The sequence below is a fragment of the Camelina sativa genome, chromosome 7, assembly GCF_030686135.1.
Source record: "Camelina sativa cultivar CO46 ecotype springtype chromosome 7, ASM3068613v1".
Lineage (NCBI taxonomy): Eukaryota > Viridiplantae > Streptophyta > Magnoliopsida > Brassicales > Brassicaceae > Camelina > Camelina sativa.
In genome coordinates this window covers 27,790,681-27,813,816 of record NC_141886.1, presented here as the reverse complement: position 1 = coordinate 27,813,816, position 23,136 = coordinate 27,790,681, and the positions used below count along the sequence as shown (strand labels likewise).

The 23,136-nt window shown below is 37.9% G+C and overlaps 6 protein-coding genes and 1 pseudogene across 16 annotated transcripts; 4 read left to right on the top strand and 3 right to left on the bottom strand.

Annotated features, from left to right (window-relative positions):
- Nucleotides 1–806: 806 nt before the first annotated feature.
- LOC147941781 (secreted RxLR effector protein 161 pseudogene) lies at nucleotides 807–1,624 on the top strand (annotated as a pseudogene).
- A 643-nt stretch (nucleotides 1,625–2,267) lies between these two features.
- On the top strand, nucleotides 2,268–4,520 carry LOC104702675 (fructose-bisphosphate aldolase 1, chloroplastic). The gene is made up of 6 exons (XM_010418575.2): nucleotides 2,268–2,699; nucleotides 2,797–3,066; nucleotides 3,331–3,440; nucleotides 3,523–3,613; nucleotides 3,706–3,975; nucleotides 4,075–4,520. Exons 1-6 carry the CDS (start codon nucleotides 2,520–2,522, stop codon nucleotides 4,351–4,353), a joined length of 1,200 nt encoding a protein of 399 aa, XP_010416877.2. The 5' UTR covers nucleotides 2,268–2,519; the 3' UTR covers nucleotides 4,354–4,520.
- A 409-nt stretch (nucleotides 4,521–4,929) lies between these two features.
- Nucleotides 4,930–6,788, bottom strand: LOC104702674 (B-box zinc finger protein 18). 4 transcript variants are annotated; one of them, XM_010418572.2, is made up of 5 exons: nucleotides 6,340–6,788; nucleotides 5,810–5,906; nucleotides 5,594–5,709; nucleotides 5,341–5,505; nucleotides 4,930–5,256 (listed from the first exon to the last, which is right to left on the bottom strand). In XM_010418572.2, exons 1-5 carry the CDS (start codon nucleotides 6,430–6,432, stop codon nucleotides 5,206–5,208), a joined length of 522 nt encoding a protein of 173 aa, XP_010416874.1. In that variant the 5' UTR covers nucleotides 6,433–6,788; the 3' UTR covers nucleotides 4,930–5,205. The 4 variants fall into 4 exon arrangements, with proteins under 4 accessions (XP_010416874.1, XP_010416875.1, XP_010416876.1 ...); XM_010418573.3 differs by having other exon boundaries at nucleotides 4,930–5,253; nucleotides 6,340–6,780; XM_010418574.2 differs by having other exon boundaries at nucleotides 5,594–5,688; nucleotides 6,340–6,780.
- Nucleotides 6,789–10,369: 3,581 nt separating this feature from the next.
- Nucleotides 10,370–16,405, top strand: LOC104751786 (kinesin-like protein KIN-7E). 6 transcript variants are annotated; one of them, XM_019227909.2, is made up of 15 exons: nucleotides 10,370–10,681; nucleotides 11,131–11,201; nucleotides 12,270–12,495; nucleotides 12,699–12,788; nucleotides 12,870–12,970; nucleotides 13,056–13,169; nucleotides 13,261–13,342; nucleotides 13,502–13,569; nucleotides 13,661–13,726; nucleotides 13,816–13,940; nucleotides 14,098–14,434; nucleotides 14,547–14,645; nucleotides 14,745–15,395; nucleotides 15,467–15,777; nucleotides 15,842–16,405. In XM_019227909.2, the coding sequence occupies exons 3-15, from the start codon at nucleotides 12,276–12,278 to the stop codon at nucleotides 16,164–16,166; spliced, it is 2,589 nt and encodes an 862-aa protein (XP_019083454.1). In that variant the 5' UTR covers nucleotides 10,370–10,681; nucleotides 11,131–11,201; nucleotides 12,270–12,275; the 3' UTR covers nucleotides 16,167–16,405. The 6 variants fall into 6 exon arrangements, with proteins under 6 accessions (XP_019083454.1, XP_019083452.1, XP_087313349.1 ...); XM_019227907.2 differs by having other exon boundaries at nucleotides 11,131–11,206; XM_087457223.1 differs by having other exon boundaries at nucleotides 10,537–10,785; nucleotides 11,131–11,206.
- Nucleotides 16,406–17,142: 737 nt separating this feature from the next.
- Nucleotides 17,143–17,689, bottom strand: LOC104702672 (small ribosomal subunit protein bTHXm). Its single transcript, XM_010418568.3, has one exon. It carries the CDS (start codon nucleotides 17,687–17,689, stop codon nucleotides 17,390–17,392), a length of 300 nt encoding a protein of 99 aa, XP_010416870.1. The 3' UTR covers nucleotides 17,143–17,389.
- Nucleotides 17,690–17,758: 69 nt separating this feature from the next.
- LOC104702671 (epimerase family protein SDR39U1 homolog, chloroplastic-like) lies at nucleotides 17,759–20,225 on the top strand. Its single transcript, XM_010418567.3, has 12 exons — nucleotides 17,759–17,978; nucleotides 18,073–18,126; nucleotides 18,203–18,278; nucleotides 18,359–18,418; nucleotides 18,542–18,660; nucleotides 18,739–18,783; nucleotides 18,891–18,969; nucleotides 19,058–19,119; nucleotides 19,276–19,378; nucleotides 19,477–19,537; nucleotides 19,626–19,696; nucleotides 19,818–20,225. The coding sequence occupies exons 1-12, from the start codon at nucleotides 17,895–17,897 to the stop codon at nucleotides 20,057–20,059; spliced, it is 1,056 nt and encodes a 351-aa protein (XP_010416869.1). The 5' UTR covers nucleotides 17,759–17,894; the 3' UTR covers nucleotides 20,060–20,225.
- Nucleotides 20,226–20,385: 160 nt separating this feature from the next.
- LOC104702670 (ubiquitin fusion degradation protein 1 B) lies at nucleotides 20,386–23,074 on the bottom strand. Of its 3 annotated transcripts, none has more exons than XM_087457221.1 (10): nucleotides 22,973–23,074; nucleotides 22,432–22,484; nucleotides 22,254–22,331; nucleotides 22,057–22,081; nucleotides 21,938–21,970; nucleotides 21,725–21,846; nucleotides 21,501–21,631; nucleotides 21,097–21,317; nucleotides 20,742–20,995; nucleotides 20,386–20,653 (listed from the first exon to the last, which is right to left on the bottom strand). In XM_087457221.1, exons 2-10 carry the CDS (start codon nucleotides 22,432–22,434, stop codon nucleotides 20,555–20,557), a joined length of 966 nt encoding a protein of 321 aa, XP_087313347.1. In that variant the 5' UTR covers nucleotides 22,435–22,484; nucleotides 22,973–23,074; the 3' UTR covers nucleotides 20,386–20,554. The 3 variants fall into 3 exon arrangements, with proteins under 3 accessions (XP_087313347.1, XP_087313348.1, XP_087313346.1); XM_087457222.1 differs by having other exon boundaries at nucleotides 22,811–23,029; XM_087457220.1 differs by lacking the exons at nucleotides 22,432–22,484; nucleotides 22,973–23,074 and having other exon boundaries at nucleotides 22,254–22,337.
- Between the last annotated feature and the right edge of the window lie 62 nt (nucleotides 23,075–23,136).

Sequence of the window (23,136 nt, the reverse complement as noted above, 5' to 3'; positions counted from 1 at the left end):
GAGATAAATGAGGATCATGAACCCACGTCTATATTAGAGTGCACTCAAAGTAAAGATTGGTTAAAATGGAAAGAAGCTATTGACGTGGAGTTAAACTCTTTAAAGAAGAGGAATGTGTTTGGTCCTATCTTAAGGACACCATTCGATATAAAGCCAGTTGGACATAAGTGGGTTTTTGTAAGAAAGAGAAATGAGAATAATGAAATCGTGAGATATAAGGCGACTTGTGGCACAAGGATTCTCTCAAAGACCAGGAATAGATTATGAGGAGACATACTCCCCTGTGATGGATGCAACGACTTTTAGATATTTGCTAAATCTGGCTATAAGAGAAAAACTTGATTTGCGGCTAATGGATGTAGTGACCGCATATCTATATGGTCCACTGGATAATGAAATATATATGAGATTATCAGAAGGTATTGAGCTCAAGGATAAGAGCGGTTCTCGAGAACAATACTGCATAAGGCTAAACAAATCTCTTTATGGACTAAAACAAAGTGGGCTTACGTGGTAAAATAGATTAAGTGAGTACCTAACCAAAGAGGGCTATAAGAATGATCCCATCAATTCATGTATATTTATAAAGAAGTTTGCAAACAAAGGGTATGTGATAATAGCAGTATATGTGGATGATTTAAATATCCTAGGAACCTCTGGGGAAATCGCCCAAACAGTCGAATATTTAAAGAAAGAATTTGAGATGAAAGACCTAGGCAAGACAAAATTTTGTTTGGGATTGCAGCTTGAGTACATAGATAATGGGATCCTTGTGCATCAAATGGCATATACTGAAAAGGTACTCAAGAGGTTTAATATGGACCAAGCTCACCCATTGACTAGCCCAATGGTTGTAAGGAGCCTTGATTTGGATGAAGATCCGTTTGGTCCAAAGAAGGACGATGAAGAAGTTCTCAGTCCTGAAGTGTCATACCTCAGTGCAATGGGAGCGTTAATGTTCTTGGCTAGCCACACTAGACCAGACATTTGTTTTGCTGTGAACCTCCTAGCAAGATTTAGCTCTTGTCCAACCCAAAGGCACTGGAACGGTATTAAACATGTATTGCGTTACCTACAAGGGACGACAGATTTGAGTTTATTTTATACTAACCATAACAAAGAAGGTTTAGTTGGTTTTGCTGATGCAGGTTATCTGTCTGATCCACATAATGCTAGGTCTCAAACTGGCTATGTATTTACGCACGGTGGTACAACAATTTCTTGGCGTTCTATGAAGCAGACTATTGCGGCCACATCATCTAACCATGCAGAGATTTTAGCAATGCATGAAACTAGTCGAGAGTGCGTGTGGTTGAGGTCGATGACTCAACATATCAGGCCAGACTGCGGTATGGTCGATGATAAGGAACCAACCGTGATTTATGAAGACAATACGGCTTGCATCGCACAGCTTCAGGAAGGCTACATTAAGGGAGATCGGACGAAGCATATATTACCCAAGTTCTTCTTCACACACGAATTACAGAAGGTCGGAGAAGTTCAAGTGGTACAAGTTCAGTCTTGCGACAACTCAGCCGATCTCTTCACCAAATCTTTACCGGCATCAACATTCAAGAAGCTCATGCATCAGATTGGAATGCGGAGGCTTAAAGACTTTCAGTGATGCTTAGAACAGGGGGAGCAATGCGTGTTGTACTCTTTTTCCTTCACCATGGTTTTGTTCCACTGGGTTTTCCTGGTAAGGTTTTAATGAGGCAGCACCCCCAAGCGTATTGTACTGATCCCTTAGCATCGGCACAGTTATGTCATCCAAGGGGGAGTGTTGTAAAACACTTGGAGTGAACTTCCATAACTGGCCCATTACTTATCCTATTGTGTAAGGCTCATCGGCCATGTGTAAGGCTCATCGGCCATAACCTATTCGGTTTAGGTTTAGGCGTTGCCTTCTACTATATAATGTACTTGTTCTGTGAGTTAACGAGAATAAGAAGAAAAGAAACACCAACCATCTTTCTTACTTTTACAACAATGTCAAGTAATTTTTTTTTTTTTTGGACAAACTGTCAAGTAATCAATGTTCAAATATATATATAGTCACCAATAAATTTGTCAAAATTTTATTACATAGAAGCCAATAGATCTAAAATTTTGGGAAATTTTAGATTTAGCTTCTGCTTGGTTTAGTCTTAGATTTTGTCAAAAATTATTACATAGAAGCCAATAAATCTAAAATTTTGGGAAATTTTAGATTTAGCTTCTGCTTGGTTTAATTTTATAAACACGTAGTCTGATAAGTTTTTTTTATCATATGGTTTATATAAAGTCATCTTTTTGTTAATTTTGTTTTTGTCATTCAAAGATATTATCGTCCACGTGGCAAATCCTCGTCAGCCGGCTCACGAGAACCTCAATTATCCAATCTTTTGTTTATGTCTCTTCAGTCTCTCTATATATTAAACCACTGAAACGCACGATTGCCTGTACTAGTGTGCTGTGTGTGTTGAGAGCGTTATTATTAAGCTCTCTCTGTAGAAGAAGATAGTAGCAAAGCAACAACAATGGCGTCAAGCACTGCGACTATGCTCAAAGCGTCACCGGTCAAATCTGATTGGGTGAAAGGACAGAGTATCCTCCTCCGTCAACCTTCCTCCGTCTCAGCTATCCGTAGCAACGTCACACCTTCCTCTCTCACCATCCGTGCCGCTTCTTCTTACGCCGACGAGCTCGTCAAAACTGCTGTAATTATTCTTAATTAATCCAAAATAAAAACAAATCATTTAATAACTTCATTTGTGGATGATTTAAATATTTTTTAAAAAAAAAACTGGTGTGCAGACAACAATCGCGTCTCCGGGACGCGGGATTTTGGCGATGGACGAGTCAAACGCGACTTGCGGGAAGCGTTTGGCGTCGATTGGGCTAGAGAACACGGAGGCTAACCGTCAAGCTTACAGGACGTTGCTTGTGTCGGCTCCTGGACTGGGACAGTACATCTCCGGTGCTATCCTCTTCGAGGAGACTCTTTACCAATCCACCACCGACGGCAAGAAAATGGTTGATGTTCTCGTCGAGCAGAACATCGTCCCTGGCATCAAAGTCGACAAGGTATGTATATGTACATTGTATTGTTGTTGTACTAGTAAAACCTAGCTAGGTTTATGCCATCTTTAGGTTTAGTAGGTCTGATATATCTTAACCGGGTTAGACTTTAGTTTGTTTTGGTTTGGTCTATTCTTCGGTTTGTGAAATCTTTAGTCCGGTTGAGATTCGGTTCAGGTTGGGTTCAGTTTTAATGTGGTGTAATCTATGACTATGAGTGTTGTTACTTATGAAAGTGGATAATGATGAGTTTGTATATATTATAAACAGGGTTTGGTGCCACTTACTGGGTCTAACGACGAGTCCTGGTGCCAAGGACTCGACGGGTTAGCCTCTCGCACCGCTGCTTACTACCAACAAGGTGCTCGTTTCGCCAAATGGTACGTTTATATATACTCTCATTGCAGAATCAATTTACCAAAATGGTGTTTTTGATTGAACTCTCCTCATCTGTATGATTAGGCGTACTGTTGTGAGCATTCCAAATGGACCCTCTGCTTTGGCTGTTAAAGAAGCAGCTTGGGGACTTGCCCGTTACGCTGCTATTTCTCAGGTACTATATATAACTCTAATCGCACCGCTCTTTTTCATGTACATTAACACTGTATTGAATATACTTATGCGTTTTGAGTTTGTGTTCTGCAGGACAGCGGTCTGGTGCCAATTGTGGAGCCAGAGATTATGTTGGATGGAGAACACAACATTGACAGGACATATGATGTTGCAGAGAAGGTCTGGGCTGAGGTTTTCTTCTACCTGGCTCAGAACAACGTCATGTTCGAAGGTATTCTCCTGAAGCCGAGCATGGTTACTCCAGGAGCTGAGGCCAAAGACAGAGCTACTCCCGAGCAGGTTGCTTCCTACACTCTCAAGCTTCTCCGCAACAGAATCCCTCCTGCTGTCCCTGGAATTATGGCAAGTTTTCTCTTTTACTGTCAAATTTTTGCAGCTGAAGAAACTACTGTATGCTTTAGAATTGAAACAGAGATTTGATATTACCTATATTGTATGCAGTTCTTGTCTGGTGGACAGTCTGAATTGGAGGCGACCTTGAACTTAAATGCCATGAACCAGGCACCAAACCCATGGCATGTGTCCTTCTCTTACGCACGTGCCTTGCAGAACACTTGCTTGAAGACATGGGGAGGCAGATTAGAGAACGTGAAGGCAGCTCAGGACACTCTCTTGGCCAGAGCCAAAGCCAATTCGTCGGCTCAGCTCGGGAAATACACAGGAGAAGGCGAGTCCGAGGAAGCCAAGGAGGGAATGTTTGTAAAAGGCTACACCTATTAAGCTATTTGTAATAATGGTTCCATAGATCAAAACTCATAAACTTGAGAGCTTGATTCTGGTGTTTTGAGTTATCATTATACTCTTCTTCATTATAAGCGGTACAAAAGTCAACTCGTCTGTTATCTATCATCTGAGACTAGTTTTTTAATATATGATCGTTTCTACTATCTTTGTACTCGTTACTACCAATAATTGAGTTACGTCTGTTTTAACCATTGTTATAAAGACATTCAAACTCTGGCATTACTAGTTATGAAACTGTTATAATGGTACGTTATCCTCTCTCAGCTGAAAAATCACATCATCTAATACAAGAAAATGACATTACAAAAGACCAAGCATTATGTTAATGATGAATCCTAGGTTTGTATCCAAGAAAAATGGAGCAAGAAACATCAAAACACAATATTGAAACTTGAATAATGAGAGATTGCATTTCAAGGTCATGAGTGACTCTCATCTCATCTTTTTATAAGAAAAAAAAATCCAAAAACAGAGTGAGCTCAGAGTTAACAAAAATAGGCAGAGAGAGAGAGAGAGAGAGAAGAAGAAGATGATAATAGCAATGGCTCACGGTGATCACTTAAACTGAGCCAAGAAGTCATCTTCTTTAATGGCTTTTTCATAGTTTTTATTTGAGATTTAACTCTGAAGATTCGTCGTTACACAAGAATCTCTTCCAAGCTTTGCTACTATCTAATTGACCATTTCGCAAAAGAGAAGAAATCCAGAAAACATCTTATTGGTTTACACTAAGCCATTTAAGCTGATTTCTTCAAAACCAAAAGAGAGATTTCTCTATAAAGATAGTGTTCTTGCATAGGTTTCTTACTTGATCTTGTGTATCTATGATCACTGTTCAGGCTCATGATTGTTTGCGTTATCTACATCAATACCCTCCTCCTTGAAACAAACAAAACAGTTTAAGAGAACTGTAGAAAAATTGAGGCAACAATATTACGTTCATCAAGATAAAGATACACGTACTTGGTGATTCGATCCAGGCTCGTGTACTCTTTGAGGGTTGGAGTTGAGATCAATCATATTGTGATCATGATCACCATTTCCATTTGATTCTTGATCGCGACCAGAAGAACCCTTTTGACAACGTAATCCCAATTGGTCGGCATGATTAGGCTTATCGCCTGGGAACTACAAGACACAAACATTGTAAAGCAGAATCAATATCACAAAATCAAGAATGCTTCAAGATCCTAAGAACTAGTCTCAAGATTCAAACCTCAATCCTCTGTCTCAGCAATAGAAAACGCCTGTGTGTTCTCTTCCCACCAACATGTACAACCATGTCACATTGTAGACAAAGGGAACTACCATCTATCTCACAGTAAAAGAATGCTGCTCATCGAGTTAACACAAAAACATGTAAAAAAACCGAACTTTTCCTTTGTTCTATACACCAAAGAAAGACAAAGGAATCATATTCATTCATTCATACCAGGTGCATTTTCGCATATGTCACAGCGTGGGGCATTGCTTGGATCAGCTAAGCCTACACGTACATGTCGACTAGCAAGCTTGTTGCACTTATGAACCTAAACACACGAACAAAAATGTTTCTTTCTTAAATGTCATCATCATCACTTCCTATACTTATCACCATTCTCCTCAAAACAAAACTAATCAGAGCTCTTACAGCTGCAATAGAGTGACTGTAAAAGTGTATCACCAGAGACAATGCTATAAGCAAAGTTCAAATTCTGACTAAGCTAAAATCAGTACATGATCATCACTAAACAATCAAAAACACACGCCTGCTTTTGATAAAGAAATTGGTACTACACTTTTATGGGACAGCTTCGAGTTACAACGATAACCTCAAAATCCACAAATTTAGCACTGCAACTAGAAATTGCCTCAAAAATTATCCAACTTTATCAGCATTGGTTGAGATACAAAAGTGTTAAACTAAAAAGAAGAAGAAGAAGAAGAAGAAGAAAAATGGCTTTTTCAGATAAAGATGGTTACTTTTTCGTCGCAGGAGCAACAGAGAGCAGCTTCGTCGGCGGCGCAAAAGACAATTGCGGCGGCGCTCTCACAAGCATCACACAGAATTCGCATGTTTTTCTTCTCAAACGATCAGTTTCAAAGTTCGCATCTTTCTCACCAAACCCAAATTCCCCTTGCTATTGAAGGGGGGGAGGGGGGGGGGAGAGATAGAGAGATGAAGGGTTTAGGAAATATCGAAGTAAAGAAGATGATTGAGATATTTTTGACTCAAAAACTATCTCAGAGAGAAGACGGAGCCTGCGAGATAGAGAGAGATAGACAAGGAGCAGAGAAATATGATAAATTTTTTTTGCAGAATACTGCGAGTAGAGATTTATATATATATATGCAATACTAGTATGCTCGCTCTCTCTCCCGTTTATTTGATTTCTCCCCTTCTCATGGCCACAACTTAAACTTAAGGTAGCAAACAAAATTGAGTTGATATAATCATGGGTTTGAATGGTAGATGTGTATACCATTCTTTTTTTTTCATAAAATTTACAGTCTTTTACGGTTATCTCTTATTTTTAACCATTTACTACTCTTTATTTTTCTATAATTTTTACCATAATTATTACAGTTTTATTAAGTCAGCAATCAGATCTATAGATTTTAAGAATCAATTATGAGAAAACCATCATTTGGAATGGTATTTGTTGATTATAACACTTTTTTGAATAGTTTGTAGATTTTTGCCATTGTTAAAATTATCAAATGTGATTTATCTGTCATCTTTGGGTTTAATCAGTTCTATTTGTTAAGATTTAGTATTTGATATGAAGTACATATTGTATTGTAAAAAGAAAAAAAAATCAAAAATACATATCTTTTAACTTCTTAAAAGTGGTAAAATCCATGAACTATTTAACTAGTAGTATTTTCATAAATAAAAAAAAATTAAAAAAAAAAAGTGAAAAGTCAATCAGTAGAAATCGTTTTCGTGAGTAGATGACTTATCACTTATGTGGTAGTAATTAAAAGATGGTAAACATGAATCTATATTTATATGCATGTACGATTATTACATGCATCATGTAGGTAAGGTTCGGTGATTCAGAAAAAAAAAAAAAAAAGCCTGACTCAAATTAATGCATTTTTAAAAAATATGTTTCATAAGTGAAAAGTCAATAGATGGACAAAAAGAAAATGATAGATTAGAAACGAACTTTGGCTATGTGCATGGAGAGGTGTTCTAAGCCTTTTTAAAATAAAAAATATAGAGAACAGTGTCTTGAAAAACATGTTGTTGATTTTTGATGTAAAACTGATTTTGGGACAATTTTTGGGTGACGTGGCAACTCGTGAATGGATACAATTTTTTGTAAAGGAGAAAACATTTATTTGTTTGGAGGAAGTTTTGTTTGTATTTTTTTATTTATATCTTTAATGTTTTTTTGTTTCATAAAAATTTGGTATTGTATTTTGAATTTTAGTATAAGTTTTTGAAAAATTCTTTTAAATACCACTAAAAAAGTTTTTTTCCAAAAATACCACTTTTTAGTTTTTTTTTCCAAAACTACCACAAAAGTTTTTTTTCCAAAATTACCATAAACACAAAAAGTTGATTTTTAAGGATGTAGAATTTTTTTTTTTAGGTTTGGGTTGACACATTTAGTTTTAGGGTATAGTTTTAGGGGTAAAGTTTAGTATTTAGAATTTAGGAATTAGTTTTTAGTATTAGAAATTTAATTCAATTATGTGGTATTTTTGGAAAAAATTACATTTTAGTGGTATTTTTGGAAAAAAAACTAAATTGTGGTATTTTTGGAATAAAAACCTATTTTAGTGGTATTTATGACAATTCCCCTAAGTTTTTTAAGTTTGCAATTTAAATGTTATTTTTTAAAGTTATTAAAATTGTAATATATTTAAGATTATTATATTATTAAATCTTATGATCTTAAACATGTTCTCCCAATAACCAATTTTGTTAAACTTCTTAACAAAAGATCTAAACTAATAATCTTACATTATTTTTATAATATTTTTACTATAAGACCATCCAAAATTCTTCTCCGATGCCCTTAGGGTCAGAGTCTATGGACCCAGTGACGAATTAATGAGAAACTACATTAGACCAAACGACTTGTTGTTGTAACTTGTAAGAGCTGTTTCTTTCTTTTTGTCAAATTTGTAGAATGTTCGAGTTCGTGTAATCTCGTCCATGGAAATAAAAATGTCTGTCTTTTTTTTGGTAAAATCGTAATCAATTCCACGTTAGTTTTTATCATTTGTTGAACAAAAACAGGGTATAGTACGATAGGCTAGTTTTAGTAGTGAAAACTTTAAACATGAGGAAGGAAAAATAAGGGCCACACGAAGGAATGAAAACAGAAATAGTAGGGTCGAAGCTATCAACAGCCACTGGAACTGGTGGTCAACAAGTAATGATCGTTTCCAAGTAGGTTTGTTTGTTTTTTTTTTTTTTTTTTTGCATTTTTCTCTACTATGTCCCAAATTATTCGATTTTGGACAAAAATATACTGAAAATGTTTCTGCGTCGGTCCAATCAATGATCTTAGATATTTATAGAGTTCAATAGATTTTTTAGACCTTGATTGATCATTTGCTTTTTTTTTTTTTTTTTTGGCTCTCTTGTAAAACTATAAACAAACACATACAGCATATCTATGTCATATTCCTCCTAATTTTGCCATATGTTGCCAGCCATAAACAAAGGTTCTAGAATCTAGAGTGAAGTTTTACTATGATATTGTTAGTACAAGCCAATTCTTATTGAATTGAAAACTAGATAACAAAAGTTGCTATGATTCATAACAATGTACAAAAAAAGTCGAGTATATGTTGAATTGTTTGATATGACATTAGTTCCTTTGGTTTCTCAACGTTGTTCAACAACCCAATTTTCGATGATGTTTTGGATCTTTTTGTTCTTACCAGAATACCTTATATTGGGCTTTATGTGTAAGCCCACCAAAGATCTAAAGCGTAATGTTTATTTTTCCTTCATTGACACTTTTTTTTTTTTTTGGTGATGGCATGGACGGCACCATATGGCATATGCCAAACCCAAACCACCTGCAAGGCTGCAAAACCGCATTTGAGTTTCGTCGAATCACTTATCTTATCTTATCTTCGGTCAGTGTAACTAAAGCCACTGACTGATGTTTCCAGATATGAAGTAATTTAATTACAAGAAAATTAACGTTGTGTTCGAGCTTACCAATTTGACAATGGATTTGAAGTCAAAGTTTACATAGTTTATGTTACCAACTTCACTCATTTGTTCTATGTAACTAGGTCATCCGATTAACACATTGTGTTAAAGGAGTATACAAATACATTGGTTTGACCGTTTGAGAGTTAAATTAACCCCATAAACTAATGTTATAAATTGGGGTTTGAGGATACAATTGATCACATGGAGTTAAAATGGAGTTATGTTTGTAATTTATCACAAGGAGCATTAATTACAGTTAATTTGGGTTAATGACTTGTGGGGAAAAAAGAAGAAGATATGGACTGATAGTTACTAGTGCCTTAAATGGCTTTTTGACTTTACCATTTTCTCTTGTTTATTTAATTATCTGCTAAAATAAAATAGTAAAAAAACTTGTATAAGTTAAATGGACCGACATAAAAAAAAAAAAGGCGATCCGTGATTTTCGCCGTTTAACTAATTTCACGTTTGTTCGGTAAACTTGTACAGTATGTCAGTGTGTGTATGAGGAAAATAGTAGAAAAAGTTGTAAAATAATTAGTAAAATAAAATGTTTGGTATATAAATAATTAATAAATAATAATAAAAAGAGAGTCTCTTAATGGGGGAGAGAGTCTAGAGAAACACCTTTGGGCTCCGTACCTCTCTCTCAACGGCTATAAAAGCAGTGGTCTTCGTGCCACGTGTCTTAGTAGTAACTGAGAAGAATATATATATTATATATATATATATCGCGCATTAAAATTTAAGGAATAGAAATTATTATATATTAAAATTAAAAAAAAAAGAGGAATTAAAAAAGCAAACGTGGCAAGAAGGGGCTTTAATCAGATTCCCGACAACGTTTCAGGGGGTAAAATTGGTATTTCAGTTGGTATCTTCCTTCCACCGCACACACTCTCTCTCTCTCTCTCCATCGGTTCAACAAACAAATAGAGAGAGAAGAGAGGCGCTTTGGCTACGAGATTTGCGGGACCAAATCAATGCTCATTGGTCCCTCCTCCTCCTTCACACTCAGAGAGAGAGCCGAACCAAAACCAATGGCAATTGTTTAGAAAAAAAGATAGACGACGACGACGACGACAAAAGCAGCATGAGAAAGATGGAGTAAAGCAAACGACGACGAAGAAGAAGAAGGTGACTTTACTGTGATTCTCTTTATCTCTCTATGTATCTCTATTTCTCTCCGTATTCTTCGCACTAGTGATATATATATAGAGAGAGGGAGAGAGAGATCAATGGTTAGCTTTTGATTCCACTGTTTTATTATCCCATACATACCCTATATAGATTTCTTCTCCGATTTTTTTTTTTGGGCAAGATTGAAGCTTAGAGGAATTTATTTGGGTCAAGTGTTTCCTTTTTCCCTATTTTTTAGATCGAGATTGCTATTATTGGTAACCTTTTTTAATTTTATGTGGAGAACGATTCTGCGTTTTTTATATATTTTAAGATTCGCTTGATAGATTCAGAACACTATACGGTACCCCTCTAGTCTAGGGTTTATTTAATTTTTCGATTCCACTCTCAAAATCACTTCTCTCTGTGTGTTTTAATGCTCAAATCTTCTGTGGTGGATGTTTCAGATTAGAGCTCTGTGAAGAAGAAACGGCGTCACTTTGAGGAAGAAGACAGCAAAACTATATACTCTCACTTGGTCAGGTCTCTATAAAAAAAAGCCCTCTCTTCTTAACACATATCCAACATCTAACACACAATTCGTTTACACACATTGTATATGAATCAAAGATTGAAGATTTTAGGGTTTAGCTTCAAAGATGTGGGGTTTTTTTTTATTGCATTCTAGTCAAATTCATATACTATTATTTATTATATTCAATTAGTCCTACCCATTGTTTAATGTTAAACTCAGGCTTTTTTCTTTACTTGCATTATTATGAAAACTCAAGTGCACTGGTGAGAGAAAGACTTATGAATACTACTGTTTCTATATTAATTTTCCTATCCTTTCTTCTTTTTTTCTGTCTCCTTTTGCGTGTGTAAGATTGCAAATCAAAGTACTTTGAATATGATGATAACTTTTCCTTTTTTGAGTTCCTCTCTTTGCTATTAAAATATAGAGATGCGTTTTAACACAGAAGGTGTGCGTGCTTCTGTGGGACCTTTTCTTTACTTGTATTTCTATTAAAGAAACTTTAGATCGATGATGATACATTACTTCGTTTTCAAGCATAGTGGGTGGCCACTAATGAATAAAAGTCGGTACTCTTTTCTTTTTCGTTTGTTTCTTCTACAGTTAAAAGCTTGATCACCTTCTAAGTAAACTCTCTTTTGTTTTTTCTAATTACAATATCCCATCCCTCTATTAATAAGTAATAAGTCATCTCTCTTTCGCTCGTCTTTTTCTTTCTTTCTTTCTGTTTAAGCAGTGTGTTGCAGAAATTTTGAACTCTGGTGTTTAGTTGCAGTGTAATTGACTTTACTCTGATACTATGAGTTTGCTTTGTTGAACTGTTCAAGTTTTCTCTATTTTTTTTAAGGTTCTTGTTCTGGTAAGATGAGATGTCTGGGCTTTATCATTTTTATATGGTTGTGTTAGTTGGAAAATAATGACTCTTTTTTTTTTGGTCTCTTCTTAGATCTATTATGTTCTTGAAAGCTTTCAGCACTTGTTCAAATATGAATGAAATGCATCAAACTTCAAAAAAGTAACGAGCTTCCTCTGTTTAAAAAGCTCATTGTGTATTATTGTTGATTTGACCAGTGAGCAATGGGAGCTATTGCTGGAGAAGAGCTGAAAAAAATGGAGAAGACACAGGTGCATGTTGCCCGGGAAGAGAAGATATTGGTTCTGGTTAGACTTAGACCTCTGAACGATAAAGAGATCTTGGCTAATGAAGCTGCGGATTGGGAATGCATCAACGACACTACCGTGTTATACAGAAACACATTGCGTGAGGGCTCAACTTTTCCTTCTGCATACTCATTTGGTAAGAATCGCCATGGTGTTTTGAGTTCAAACATCTTCTATGTACTTGAATTAGCTTCAGTTTATGTTTTCTTTGAACCGTTCCAACCTCTTCTATTAACTTTATTCTACCTGGGCTTGTCCCTGTGAATTTCACACACACCTGTATATCACATCCATGAGTTGATTTGGATGCCCATTTCTCTTTAAACATTTTGGTGACAGATAGAGTGTACCGAGGTGAATGCCCAACCAGACAAGTTTACGAAGATGGCCCCAAGGAAGTTGCTCTCTCGGTTGTCAAAGGAATTAACTGTAAGCTTCCTTTATTGTTGTAATGATGTAGACATAGATGACATGGAAAGCTAAAATGATGCATTAATTATTGTTTCCCAGCTAGTATTTTCGCGTACGGTCAGACTAGCAGTGGAAAGACATACACCATGTCTGGAATTACCGAGTTTGCTGTGGCTGACATATTTGATTATATATTTAAGGTACTGCCAAAAATTAAGTCTGATTTTCTCGCACACTACTTTGATATGTATTCCTCGTTTTCGCTAATTGGACTGGGCGCTGCAGAATGAAGATAGGGCATTTGTTGTGAAATTTTCGGCTATAGAGATCTACAATGAGGCCATCCGAGATCTTCTCAGCCCGGATAGTACACCACTGAGGCTACGAGATGACCCTGAGGTGAAACATTACTGTTTTCTCCTTACTGTAAGTGCTTTTTGTTAATAATGGTGTGTGACCTTCTTCTCGTTTTTTTTTTTCTTCAATTTAGAAAGGGGCCGTCGTTGAAAAAGCCACAGAGGAAACCCTGAGAGACTGGAACCATTTGAAGGATCTTATCTCTGTTTGTGAAGGTAATATTCTCATATAGTCCACCTATTTTTCCATTACTACAAACGAGCTGATAGTTATGTAGTTTGCTCCAGATTTGCAACTCAGGTTATTCTGCATAAAGTGTTGTGTGAAAAATATCTCTCACCACGTGTCTGTACTTCTTGATGTTCTTATTGCAGCACAGCGGAAGATTGGTGAAACCTCATTAAATGAGAGAAGTTCAAGATCGCATCAAATTATCAAACTAGTAAAGCTCTTTTCTATCACTGGATCTAAATGATTTCCCTTTTTTTTTTTTTTTTTATCTTTGCATAATCTAAATTATTAACTTTTTGTAGACAGTTGAAAGCTCTGCTCGTGAGTTCTTAGGCAAAGAGAACTCAACCACTCTCATGGCGAGTGTGGTATGTTATTATCTACTTTATTTATATGCGTCTCAAGGTTCTAAGCTTTGCCGATCATCTTGTTTGTGCTCATTGTTTCTTATGTGCAGAATTTTATTGATTTGGCGGGGAGCGAGCGCGCATCGCAGGCCTTATCAGCTGGGGCAAGACTTAAGGAGGGTTGTCATATCAATAGAAGTTTGTTGACCCTAGGAACCGTGATACGTAAACTCAGGTGTGGAAGTGATACTTCGGCTGACACTGTAACCTTACAATTTGTAGCATGTGCTGTTGATCAATATTAACAAACACAATTCGAACTCTACAAGCATCTTTATTTATCTTTTTGAAACTTAATGTGCTTTGATATAAAGACTGTCAACATGATGCAGCAATGGAAGACAAGGACACATCAATTATAGAGACTCCAAGCTCACACGTATTCTTCAGCCATGCTTGGGGGGCAATGCCAGAACCGCCATAGTCTGCACGCTGAGTCCAGCGAGGAGTCATGTAGAGCAGACTAGAAACACTCTCCTGTTTGCCTGCTGTGCCAAGGAAGTTACAACAAAGGCACAGATCAATGTTGTCATGTCAGACAAGGCTTTGGTGAAGCAGCTACAGCGTGAGCTAGCCAGGCTCGAGAGCGAGCTGAGAAACCCAGCCCCTGCCACCTTAAGCTGCGATTGTGGGGTTGCGCTGAGAAAGAAAGATCTTCAGATACAGAAGGTTTGTGCTATTGTGGAAACCCAGAAGTAGTTTTAACAGATCCGTTGGCAGGGGTGGTTGGTTTACTTTTGGATAGTTGGGTTTATTCTGATGAAGGTTTGATATCATGCAGATGGAGAAGCAGCTTGCAGAAATGACAAAACAGCGGGATATTGCCCAATCTCGGCTTGACGATTTTATGAAGATGGTGGAACACGATGAGTCTTCAAAGGTATCTCAGTTCAGTCGACAGTTTATCAAATAATCTTTTACAATTTGATAGCATTTCTAGTTTCATCCATGTGTTTTTTTTCTTTTCAAATTTTTAAAGGCTGGGGCTCCGCATAATCGTAACCGGACCAACAAGTGGGAGGATGGTTCAGTGTCAGAGACATCAGGCGTGGTTGATCCAGATAGGACCAGTTTCATATCAGATGGGACATCTACGCCTCTGTCAACTGCAAGAGCTCATGTTAGGTCTCACTCTGATGATCTGGAGGAGGAATTGTCATCTGGGCATTTAGGAGATCAATCAGAAGAATACTGCAAAGAAGTACAATGCATTGAGATGGACGATGAATCAACCAGTGACATTAATAACAACAGTGAAGAAAGGACAGATGCAGAAACACTTCTGGGCCACAACACAGAGGCAAACGGTGGAACAGGTCATGCTCAAAACAGTACCCCGTCAAGTGTTAGAAGTGTCAGGAGGAGGCAGAGTTGGAGCCGTGGAGAAACCATGCCGGGCACAAGCACTCCTCCTGATGCCCTGGAGATGGACTACCCTGGAAGACCGGAGGTTCATGGTATCGTGTTTCCTGATTTAGAGTTCGGTTCTGGTGGGAAATTGTTGAGGGAAGATTCAATGTCCTCCCGCGGAAGTGATTCCACTGAGGCTCACAGTGTTGGAACACCGTTGGTGGGAGACGATGGAGGTATCACCAGCATTCGGTCATTTGTTGAAGGGCTGAAGGAGATGGTAAAAACCGTTATAGCCGTCTCTATCCTTTCTACAAAGAAGCAACTTCTTATGTGGAGCATTGTTTTCAGGTTTCGGACACTGAGAATTCAGGGAAAATGGGGAAGGACATTGGTGTGGACGCTATGGAGGAAGAGGTGTCTGGGACGATGACAAACTGGTCGGACGAATTTGAGAGACAGAGAGAACAGATTCTGGGGCTGTGGCAAACATGTCATGTCTCGCTGGTGCATAGAACATACTTCTTCTTGCTCTTCACGGGAGATCAAGCGGATTCAATATACATTGGAGTAGAGCTAAGAAGACTTTCATTTATGAAAGAAAGCTTCTCTCAGGGAAACCATGCCTTTGAAAGAGGACAAACACTAACAGTAGCTTCAAGGTTAGTACTTTTAGCGTTTGATTTTGTATCCGCTGCAAAAAGCTAATGCTCGGTTTTGCTGTAGCCTAAAGGCGCTTCATAGGGAGAGACGGATGCTAAGCAAGCTTGTCGGGAAGAGGTTTACTGGAGAGGAAAGGAAGAGACTTTACCAGAAGTTTGGAATTGCTGTGAACTCGAAACGCCGGAGGTTGCAGCTAGCGAACCAGCTCTGGAGTAAACCCAACGACATAACCCACGTGGTTGAAAGCGCTGCGGTTGTAGCGAAGCTTGTTAGGTTCGTGGAGCAAGGAAGAGCTATGAAGGAGATGTTTGGTCTGAGCTTCACGCCTCCGCTTCCAACAACACGGAGATCACTTAACTGGAGAAAAAGCATGGCCACGCTTTTCTAATTCTAATAGAGAGTTCAAACACGTTCATATAATGGTTTTTGAGGTTGTATGTGTAAATCTTCTAGGCGCTGGTGTTTGATGAAAAATATCATGATTCTACAGCTTAAGATGGATCTCTCTCTCTATTTTTATTGTCGGTTTGATGGGGTTTTTGATTTGTAAGCTGACATCAACACATTCTGATGTTTTTTCTTTAACTGGTAAGGCTATTTTAGCGCAACGAAACATAGTTTTCAAAATGTGCGTGACATTGGTCCAACATCGATACGAATTCGTTAAACAAGACCGATCAATTCTGCTAACTACAATTCTGAAGCCCAAAAGAATGCTCAGTTTCTAAACACTGTCGTTTTTGTATAAATGTTTTTAGTTTCTAGTTTCTACAATGTAAAACAACAGTAAAGGCCAAAATTGAAAGAAGAGTAAAAATATCAAACTAAAAAAAACAAGAGATATTGAGCAATCTATGATCATCACCAGGAACTACAAAACATAAAGGCTAACATCACTCAAACCGTCTAAATTTGCAGAGAGCAACCATAATTATAGTTACTCAATATGATATCTTGGAACTAGATCTTCAACCAACAAAACTGCAAACTGGAACAGGAAGCTGTCTGACCTCTCGTCCTATTCAAAAATCAATGAATACAAACAAGTTCTCGCCATTTTAAAGTGTGATATGCAACAAGGCGGGTATTCAAAAATCTTATACAACTCCAAATCTGAGAGTCACTAGTAGTCTCTTAGGCCAAAATTTGCTATCCTACATTCAGCCATCCATTCATACCAAACAAAACACTATACTACACAGTTACACACACATTCATACCAAAGCATCAAACGTGGCTCAGTTGCATAATCTTCCTATAACCACCTAATCCACAAGTTAAAGGCTCCCGGTGAAACACTCTGATTACTTCATACACACTTTTAAGCTTGAACCAATCAACAAATCTTGTGTATAAATAAGCGATTGCAAAATCAAAACTTATTAATTTCAGTGTAATTTGGATTCTGATCCCAAATGAAGCCACAAGGGGAAACATCTAAGCCTCTAAAATCGCAAATGAGTTGAAAACAACACAAATCATGAACAGAGACGAGTTTTATACTCAAATGATTCATGATGAGAAGAAGTATACAGACAACACCATTAAAGGCGACATTTTTAATTGTTGGCAAACAAGAAAAAAAAAAAACCCTAAAAAAAGAGAAAAGTTTCAGATGAGTTTGAAAGGGAGAGGCCAAGGAGTAGACCTGGGAACCTCAAGCTTGTCTTTGATTCTCTCAATCATCTTCTGCTTCTTCCCTCTCGAGTTCCCGTACGATCCTTTGAATCTCTTCCCTTTCTTCGTCTTCTTATCTCCTCTCCCGCACAAATCCATTCCCGATACCGCCGGAGCTGCAGACGCCGGTGATAAAGATGAATACTTCGCCGCCGAACAGTTCAATGCTGCAGATGTTCGCTGCGTCATCATAATCCGTCGCGCCATCGCGCCGCACCACTGCATCGCTGCCATCTCTCTCTCTCTCTCTCTCTCTCTCTCTCACTCACTCTTTCGTCCTCTCTCAAACTTCATAGAGACAGACTAAAACACACATTGGGTTCACTCATGGGCCTTTAGTAAAGCCCATTAAAGGCCTTTTGAGTGGTCTTGGTGCAAGACGTTATATGTGTCTCCACCACTCAGTCATTGAGTTAACGATCAGTATCAGCGAAACACCATGGAGCTTCTCTGCTCAACAACGTCTCTTTCCTCCTCCTTCGCTCTCTCTTCTGCTCTTGTCGTTCCTTCTTCATCTTTCCCAGTACGCAATTTTGGGTTTTAAACTTGTTATTTTCTGAAAATTTTTGTTCTTTTGGCCTCTAATTCGTTGCGGGAAATTTTGGATTTTTTTTTAGGTGCCAGGGAGCAGGAGATTCATGGTTCTGTGTAGTTCCGAGAAATCTCAGAAGGTACTTTCATTCAAACCCATTGCATTGATTATACAATTGAAGCTATTAAAAATGTGGTCTTTGTTGTTTTCCCCAGGAAAATCAGATGACAGTTTCAGTAACTGGAGCAACTGGATTCATAGGGAGACGATTGGTTCAGAGACTTCGTGCTGGTAAGATGATAATGATACACTGATGACACTCGTTCGACTTAGTTATGACTCAATTTTTTTTTCAAATGTTCGTTCTGCAGATAATAACTCTATCCGTGTCTTAACACGTTCTAAATCCAACGCTGAGCAAATATTTCCTGGTAAGAAGGTAATGACTGTTCATTCATTCTGATTCTATTTTACTAGGATCATATGTGATTTGATTAATCATATTTACCAGTCTTTTGTTTTGATTCATCTTGTTCTTAATGGTCTCCTTTCAGCCAAGGACTTCCCTGGTATTGTGATTGCAGAAGAACCGGATTGGAAAAACTGCGTACAAGGATCCACTGCTGTTGTGAACTTGGCAGGACTGCCTATTAGTACAAGGTGGTCTCCCGAGGTCAGTTTTCTTCTTACACCTTTCTCTAAAGTTTGATCCTTTTTCGCTTCTCCACTGATATCTTTGCTTGCTTTGCAGATCAAGAAAGAGATTAAGGACAGCCGGATCCGTGTCACCTCTAAAGTTAGTGATTATACTGTCTTTTTTCATTGGATTGTGGTTCCAAGCTTCACATTTTGAGGAGATTTTCTAATTTAGAGAGGTTTCATTTTTTTCTAAACTACATGAAGGTTGTTGAGTTGGTGAATAATTCACCAGCAGAAGCCAGGCCTACCGTTCTAGTTAGTGCCACGGCTGTTGGTTACTATGGTTCGTTACAATCCTATATGCGGTAGCCATCAAAGTTTGCATTCGTGAATCATGTCAACGAGAATTCTAACCCTCTTTAAACTGTCAGGTACTAGTGAGACCGGAGTATTCGACGAAAATAGTCCATCAGGGAAGGATTATCTCTCAGAGGTAAATGTCCTAGAATATATTTCCTTTTGCAAATTCTGAATCTTTTTCTAGTTTAGATCCTGAAATAACTGTTTGTACTTAGCGGTGATAGATGTCGATCTAACTCCATGTTCACCAAATTTGCTTCTTAAATGAAACATGTACTTGTGAACTTAGGTTTGCAGAGAATGGGAAGCAACTGCACTGAAAGCGGATAAGGATGTTAGAGTGGCACTTATCCGCATTGGTGTTGTTCTTGGCAAAGATGGTGGAGCTTTGGGTGCGTATTCTCTCTCGCTCTCACACGCTAATGAAATTTGTTTGTGAAGAACTTAGATACTTTGATGATATGATAAAGTATTTTTTTGTGCATTGCAGCCATGATGATACCCTTTTTCCAAATGTTTGCTGGAGGACCTCTTGGTTCAGGACAACAATGGTAAAAGTTGAGTTGGATACTTTTCTGGTTATCTCTTGATGGCTCTCAGCGATTTTTGAAGATCGTTCTTAAACAATTCATTGTGTAGGTTCTCTTGGATTCACGTTGATGACTTGGTGAACTTAATTTATGAGGCCCTCAGTAATCCATCCTACAAAGGTAACAACAAACATACATGTCCTTTATGTTTCGTCTTAAGAATAGGTAACGGAGTTTGTCCAAAAAAAAAGGAATAGGTCAAGGGCTAAAGCATAGTGCTATTGGTGCTGGTTGTTGGCAGGAGTTATTAATGGGACTGCGCCGAATCCGGTTAGACTTGGGGAAATGTGCCAGCAGCTAGGCAGCGTTCTTAGCCGACCATCGTGGCTACCAGTTCCTGACTTTGCACTCAAAGCTTTGCTCGGAGAAGGTGCCACTGTGGTTCTGGAGGGACAGAAGGTTTTACCTGCAAGAGCCAAAGAGCTTGGCTTTGAATTCAAGTACAAATACGTGAAAGATGCACTCAAAGCCATTATGCAATAAGGTGACACATAGAGCACCGTTGTAGCATTGGATTTGTCACAGAAAAACAAGAGATTCTTTTCTTTCGTCTCTAATATATTCTTTTTCCGAGGGATATATCATGTTATGTATGTATCTATCAGATGTGTTGAGAGGATATTATTACTCAGACATAGGATTTTTCTCATATACTGTTCTTATTCATAGGGTAATTTAGCCAACTCACAGGTCCTCTACAGGCTTCAGCCAATGACTTCACCTATAAAGCGCCAAAGCTTTGATATTCACGAAAAAATTATGTGAATGACGTGCTCAGACTTATATCATGCAGTAAGAATATATAGAAGAGCAGGGAACTGTATGAAATGGCATTGAATCTGATAAAGAAAACAAATCTAGTCAAGACAAGCCAGAGATTTATTAACTTGTTTTCCTTTTAATTCGAGGCACTAGTCTTTATAATACACAACATGAGGGGATCATAAATAAACTGAGCACACTCATTGTGTGAGTTGGTCAACCCCTCAATGAATACTTCTTCCCAGTGAAAGCTTGGAACTTAGGCTCTTCTTTCTTCTCCTGTTCTTCTTGCTTTGTCTCTTTTCCAGCTCCAACCTGAAAAAGGTCATTCATAGGTATTGGTCTCTCAGTTCCACTCCAATATCTGTTTTGCCATTGATCAAAAAAAGGTTTTTATAACTACCTTAGGAGGAGTAGCCTCTTTTGGAGCACGGTTGGCATTGGACCCAAACACAAGTTTTCCTTGTGCCTGTCGCGCCGCTTTCTCTGAGCTACTTGCTGCAGATGACTGTCCATTACCATTAGCAACAACAGGCTGTTTGTCTTTTGGGATAGAGGCAGGTGGTGGCTCATAGGCAAGAGGTCTCCCATCTAACCGTCTTCCAGATCCCGTGAAAGGATTGAACTTTGGTTCAGGTTCATCCACAACTTCCTCAGCTGCAAAAGAATTGGAAAAAAAGAACATGAGATCCAACAACTTGAAGCTAATAGACTAATAAGTAAATCCATCTTATGACTCCATGTCCATGAATACATACCTTTTGCCGGACCCTTTGCTGCAGCAGGTGCTGTGTGACGTTCAGGCTCCTTGTAGTCAAGGGGAGTTGCGAAATCAACCTCACAGTCTGTTTCTATGATGCTAATTCCGTTAGCAGGCTTAGTTTCAACTATATCTATAAAATATTTCTTGTTGTTGTATGGAACCATAATGCTATCCCCAGTGGTTAGGCAAGAGTAATTCCTCAAAGCAGTTTCCAAGCTGCAAGGTTCACTCATTCATCAGCAAGCCACAAGGAAATATAGATAACAAACAGAAACAGATGAAAGTATCTAACTACGAGCCAGAAGACAAGAAGAACTTTAATACAATACATTCTCTAAGCAAGAACCAACATGAAGACTAATACGAGATTACGAGAGGGTCGAAATAAGATGGACTCACATTGCTTTCGGGTTGGAGATTTCGAGGAAGTCTTGTGTGTGGGGCTGTAGTTTAACGTAAGTTCCTTTTGGAAGAGTGACATTTCTAACTCTCACAATGTCTCCTTCTTGCAGGAGCAGATTCTGCATCATCTGGATTAGATAAAAGTAGCAAACAATTAGTTTGGTAAAGCTGCATGATCCCGAGAATGTCAACCGATAACCAAAAAGGAAGCTGATACGAACCCAATATGGCATGTAGATCATGCCTTCTTCTGCAATGAACTCAAGGACTCCACAGTGAGAAACACGTTCAATTCCAGCATTACGAAGCTCAAACAGCATTGGATAGTCAATATGCAAAGAAGCTGTAAAGTTTCCTCAATATTAGAGCTATGATATTTTCCCAAGTTTAACATATTAAATCAAACTCAAAAGAGGAAATCAGTGGGAGCATACCTAGACGATCAAGGGCTGATGGTGGCATTATAACTGAAAAAAGAATTAACACAAATCAAACTTCGAGCTTGAACAATATGGATGAAAACAAACAATGGCGTCTAGATAGAAAGACTTACTCTTGTCACCACTTTCAATTTGTGGCTGCAGAACGAGAAAAGGGAATAGAAATCAGAAACAAGAAAATAGAAATCAAGTATGCAGAATTTTGAATTTGAATCTGAGAATTGTCAAAGAATTCATCAAGTAGAACCTGTAATGTTACAACAAAATAAGACTCCAAGATTAACTAAAAGTAAGAGAGCTGAAACCAAACCTTGTCGATAAAAGATGCCGGATAGCAGCAATAACTCTGCTCAAAGGTCGTTCCATGATAATGGTATCCATCGAAAAACTGCATCGTGTTAAGTTCCAAAGGTTTAGACAAAACAACATGTAAGTGATTACTAAACTAGCATTAATGGTTAAAAAATGAAACCTTTGAAGACACTTACCATAGTTTGTTTTTGGTGTTTGATAAAGAGAATAAGTTAACTCAGGCAATCAACTGTCAACATACCGCAAAAAAAGAAACGTCACACAACTCAAATTAGAAGAGATCCAAATCAGACAAGATATATAAAAATAAATATTAGGGTTTCAAATCGTCAATCGTGGGCAACAATTCCAAGCAGCAAGGAACATCCAAGTCGGTGACTTTGACAAACTTTAATCAAAAAAAAAAAAAAAAAAAAAAAAACCCTAAGACTTCAATTTCGAATCTCAGAAAACCTAAAAAAAAGTTCGAAGAACCATCTCTATAACTCGCAAAATCAAACCTTTTTCAAACAAAACCAAGTAAGATCCTTGGAAACCTATCCCAATACGACTCACCAGGAATCCCCAAGAGAGAAGAATCCAATCACAAATCCAAGAGTGAGATCGATTCAAACAAAACCAAAAGCTTTACAAAATTGAAAGCTCGCGTTGAGATTATCAGAGATAAAAGAAGACCACAAAAACTACCGATTGAGCTACCCCGACCATTAAATTTACCTGTGGGAGAGTTTTATTCGATTCCGGACACAAACAAGTAAAGATGTGAACTTTGATGGGGTGACCTGTGCTGTGGTAATGTATATATACCATGCGGTGCGTATTGAGTCTATGTCGACATACATAATATTGGGCCAAATAAAATAAAAAAAGCCCATTATTTA

Bases quoted from the DNA above. Each gene is read 5' to 3' on its own strand.
- LOC104702670 (XM_087457220.1), bottom strand. From the start codon at position 22,337: ATGCAGTTTTTCGATGGATACCATTATCATGGAACGACCTTTGAGCAG. The intron at 21,971-22,056 runs GTAAGTCTTTCT...TTCTTTTTTCAG, and splicing joins AATTGAAAGTGGTGACAAGA to TTATAATGCCACCATCAGCC. The intron at 20,654-20,741 runs GTAGTTATAAAA...GACCTTTTTCAG, and splicing joins AAGAGGCTACTCCTCCTAAG to GTTGGAGCTGGAAAAGAGAC.
- LOC104702675 (XM_010418575.2), top strand. From the start codon at position 2,520: ATGGCGTCAAGCACTGCGACTATGCTCAAAGCGTCACCGGTCAAATCT. The intron at 3,067-3,330 runs GTATGTATATGT...TATTATAAACAG, and splicing joins CTGGCATCAAAGTCGACAAG to GGTTTGGTGCCACTTACTGG. The intron at 3,614-3,705 runs GTACTATATATA...TGTGTTCTGCAG, and splicing joins GTTACGCTGCTATTTCTCAG to GACAGCGGTCTGGTGCCAAT.
- LOC104702672 (XM_010418568.3), bottom strand. From the start codon at position 17,689: ATGGCAGCGATGCAGTGGTGCGGCGCGATGGCGCGACGGATTATGATG.
- LOC104751786 (XM_019227909.2), top strand. From the start codon at position 12,276: ATGGGAGCTATTGCTGGAGAAGAGCTGAAAAAAATGGAGAAGACACAG. The intron at 12,789-12,869 runs GTAAGCTTCCTT...ATTGTTTCCCAG, and splicing joins GGTTGTCAAAGGAATTAACT to CTAGTATTTTCGCGTACGGT. The intron at 15,396-15,466 runs GTAAAAACCGTT...CATTGTTTTCAG, and splicing joins TTGAAGGGCTGAAGGAGATG to GTTTCGGACACTGAGAATTC.
- LOC104702671 (XM_010418567.3), top strand. From the start codon at position 17,895: ATGGAGCTTCTCTGCTCAACAACGTCTCTTTCCTCCTCCTTCGCTCTC. The intron at 18,661-18,738 runs GTCAGTTTTCTT...CTTGCTTTGCAG, and splicing joins GTACAAGGTGGTCTCCCGAG to ATCAAGAAAGAGATTAAGGA. The intron at 18,970-19,057 runs GTTCGTTACAAT...TTAAACTGTCAG, and splicing joins CACGGCTGTTGGTTACTATG to GTACTAGTGAGACCGGAGTA.
- LOC104702674 (XM_010418572.2), bottom strand. From the start codon at position 6,432: ATGCGAATTCTGTGTGATGCTTGTGAGAGCGCCGCCGCAATTGTCTTT. The intron at 5,710-5,809 runs GTATGAATGAAT...CTCGATGAGCAG, and splicing joins CATATGCGAAAATGCACCTG to CATTCTTTTACTGTGAGATA. The intron at 5,257-5,340 runs GTACGTGTATCT...GTTTGTTTCAAG, and splicing joins AGCCTGGATCGAATCACCAA to GAGGAGGGTATTGATGTAGA.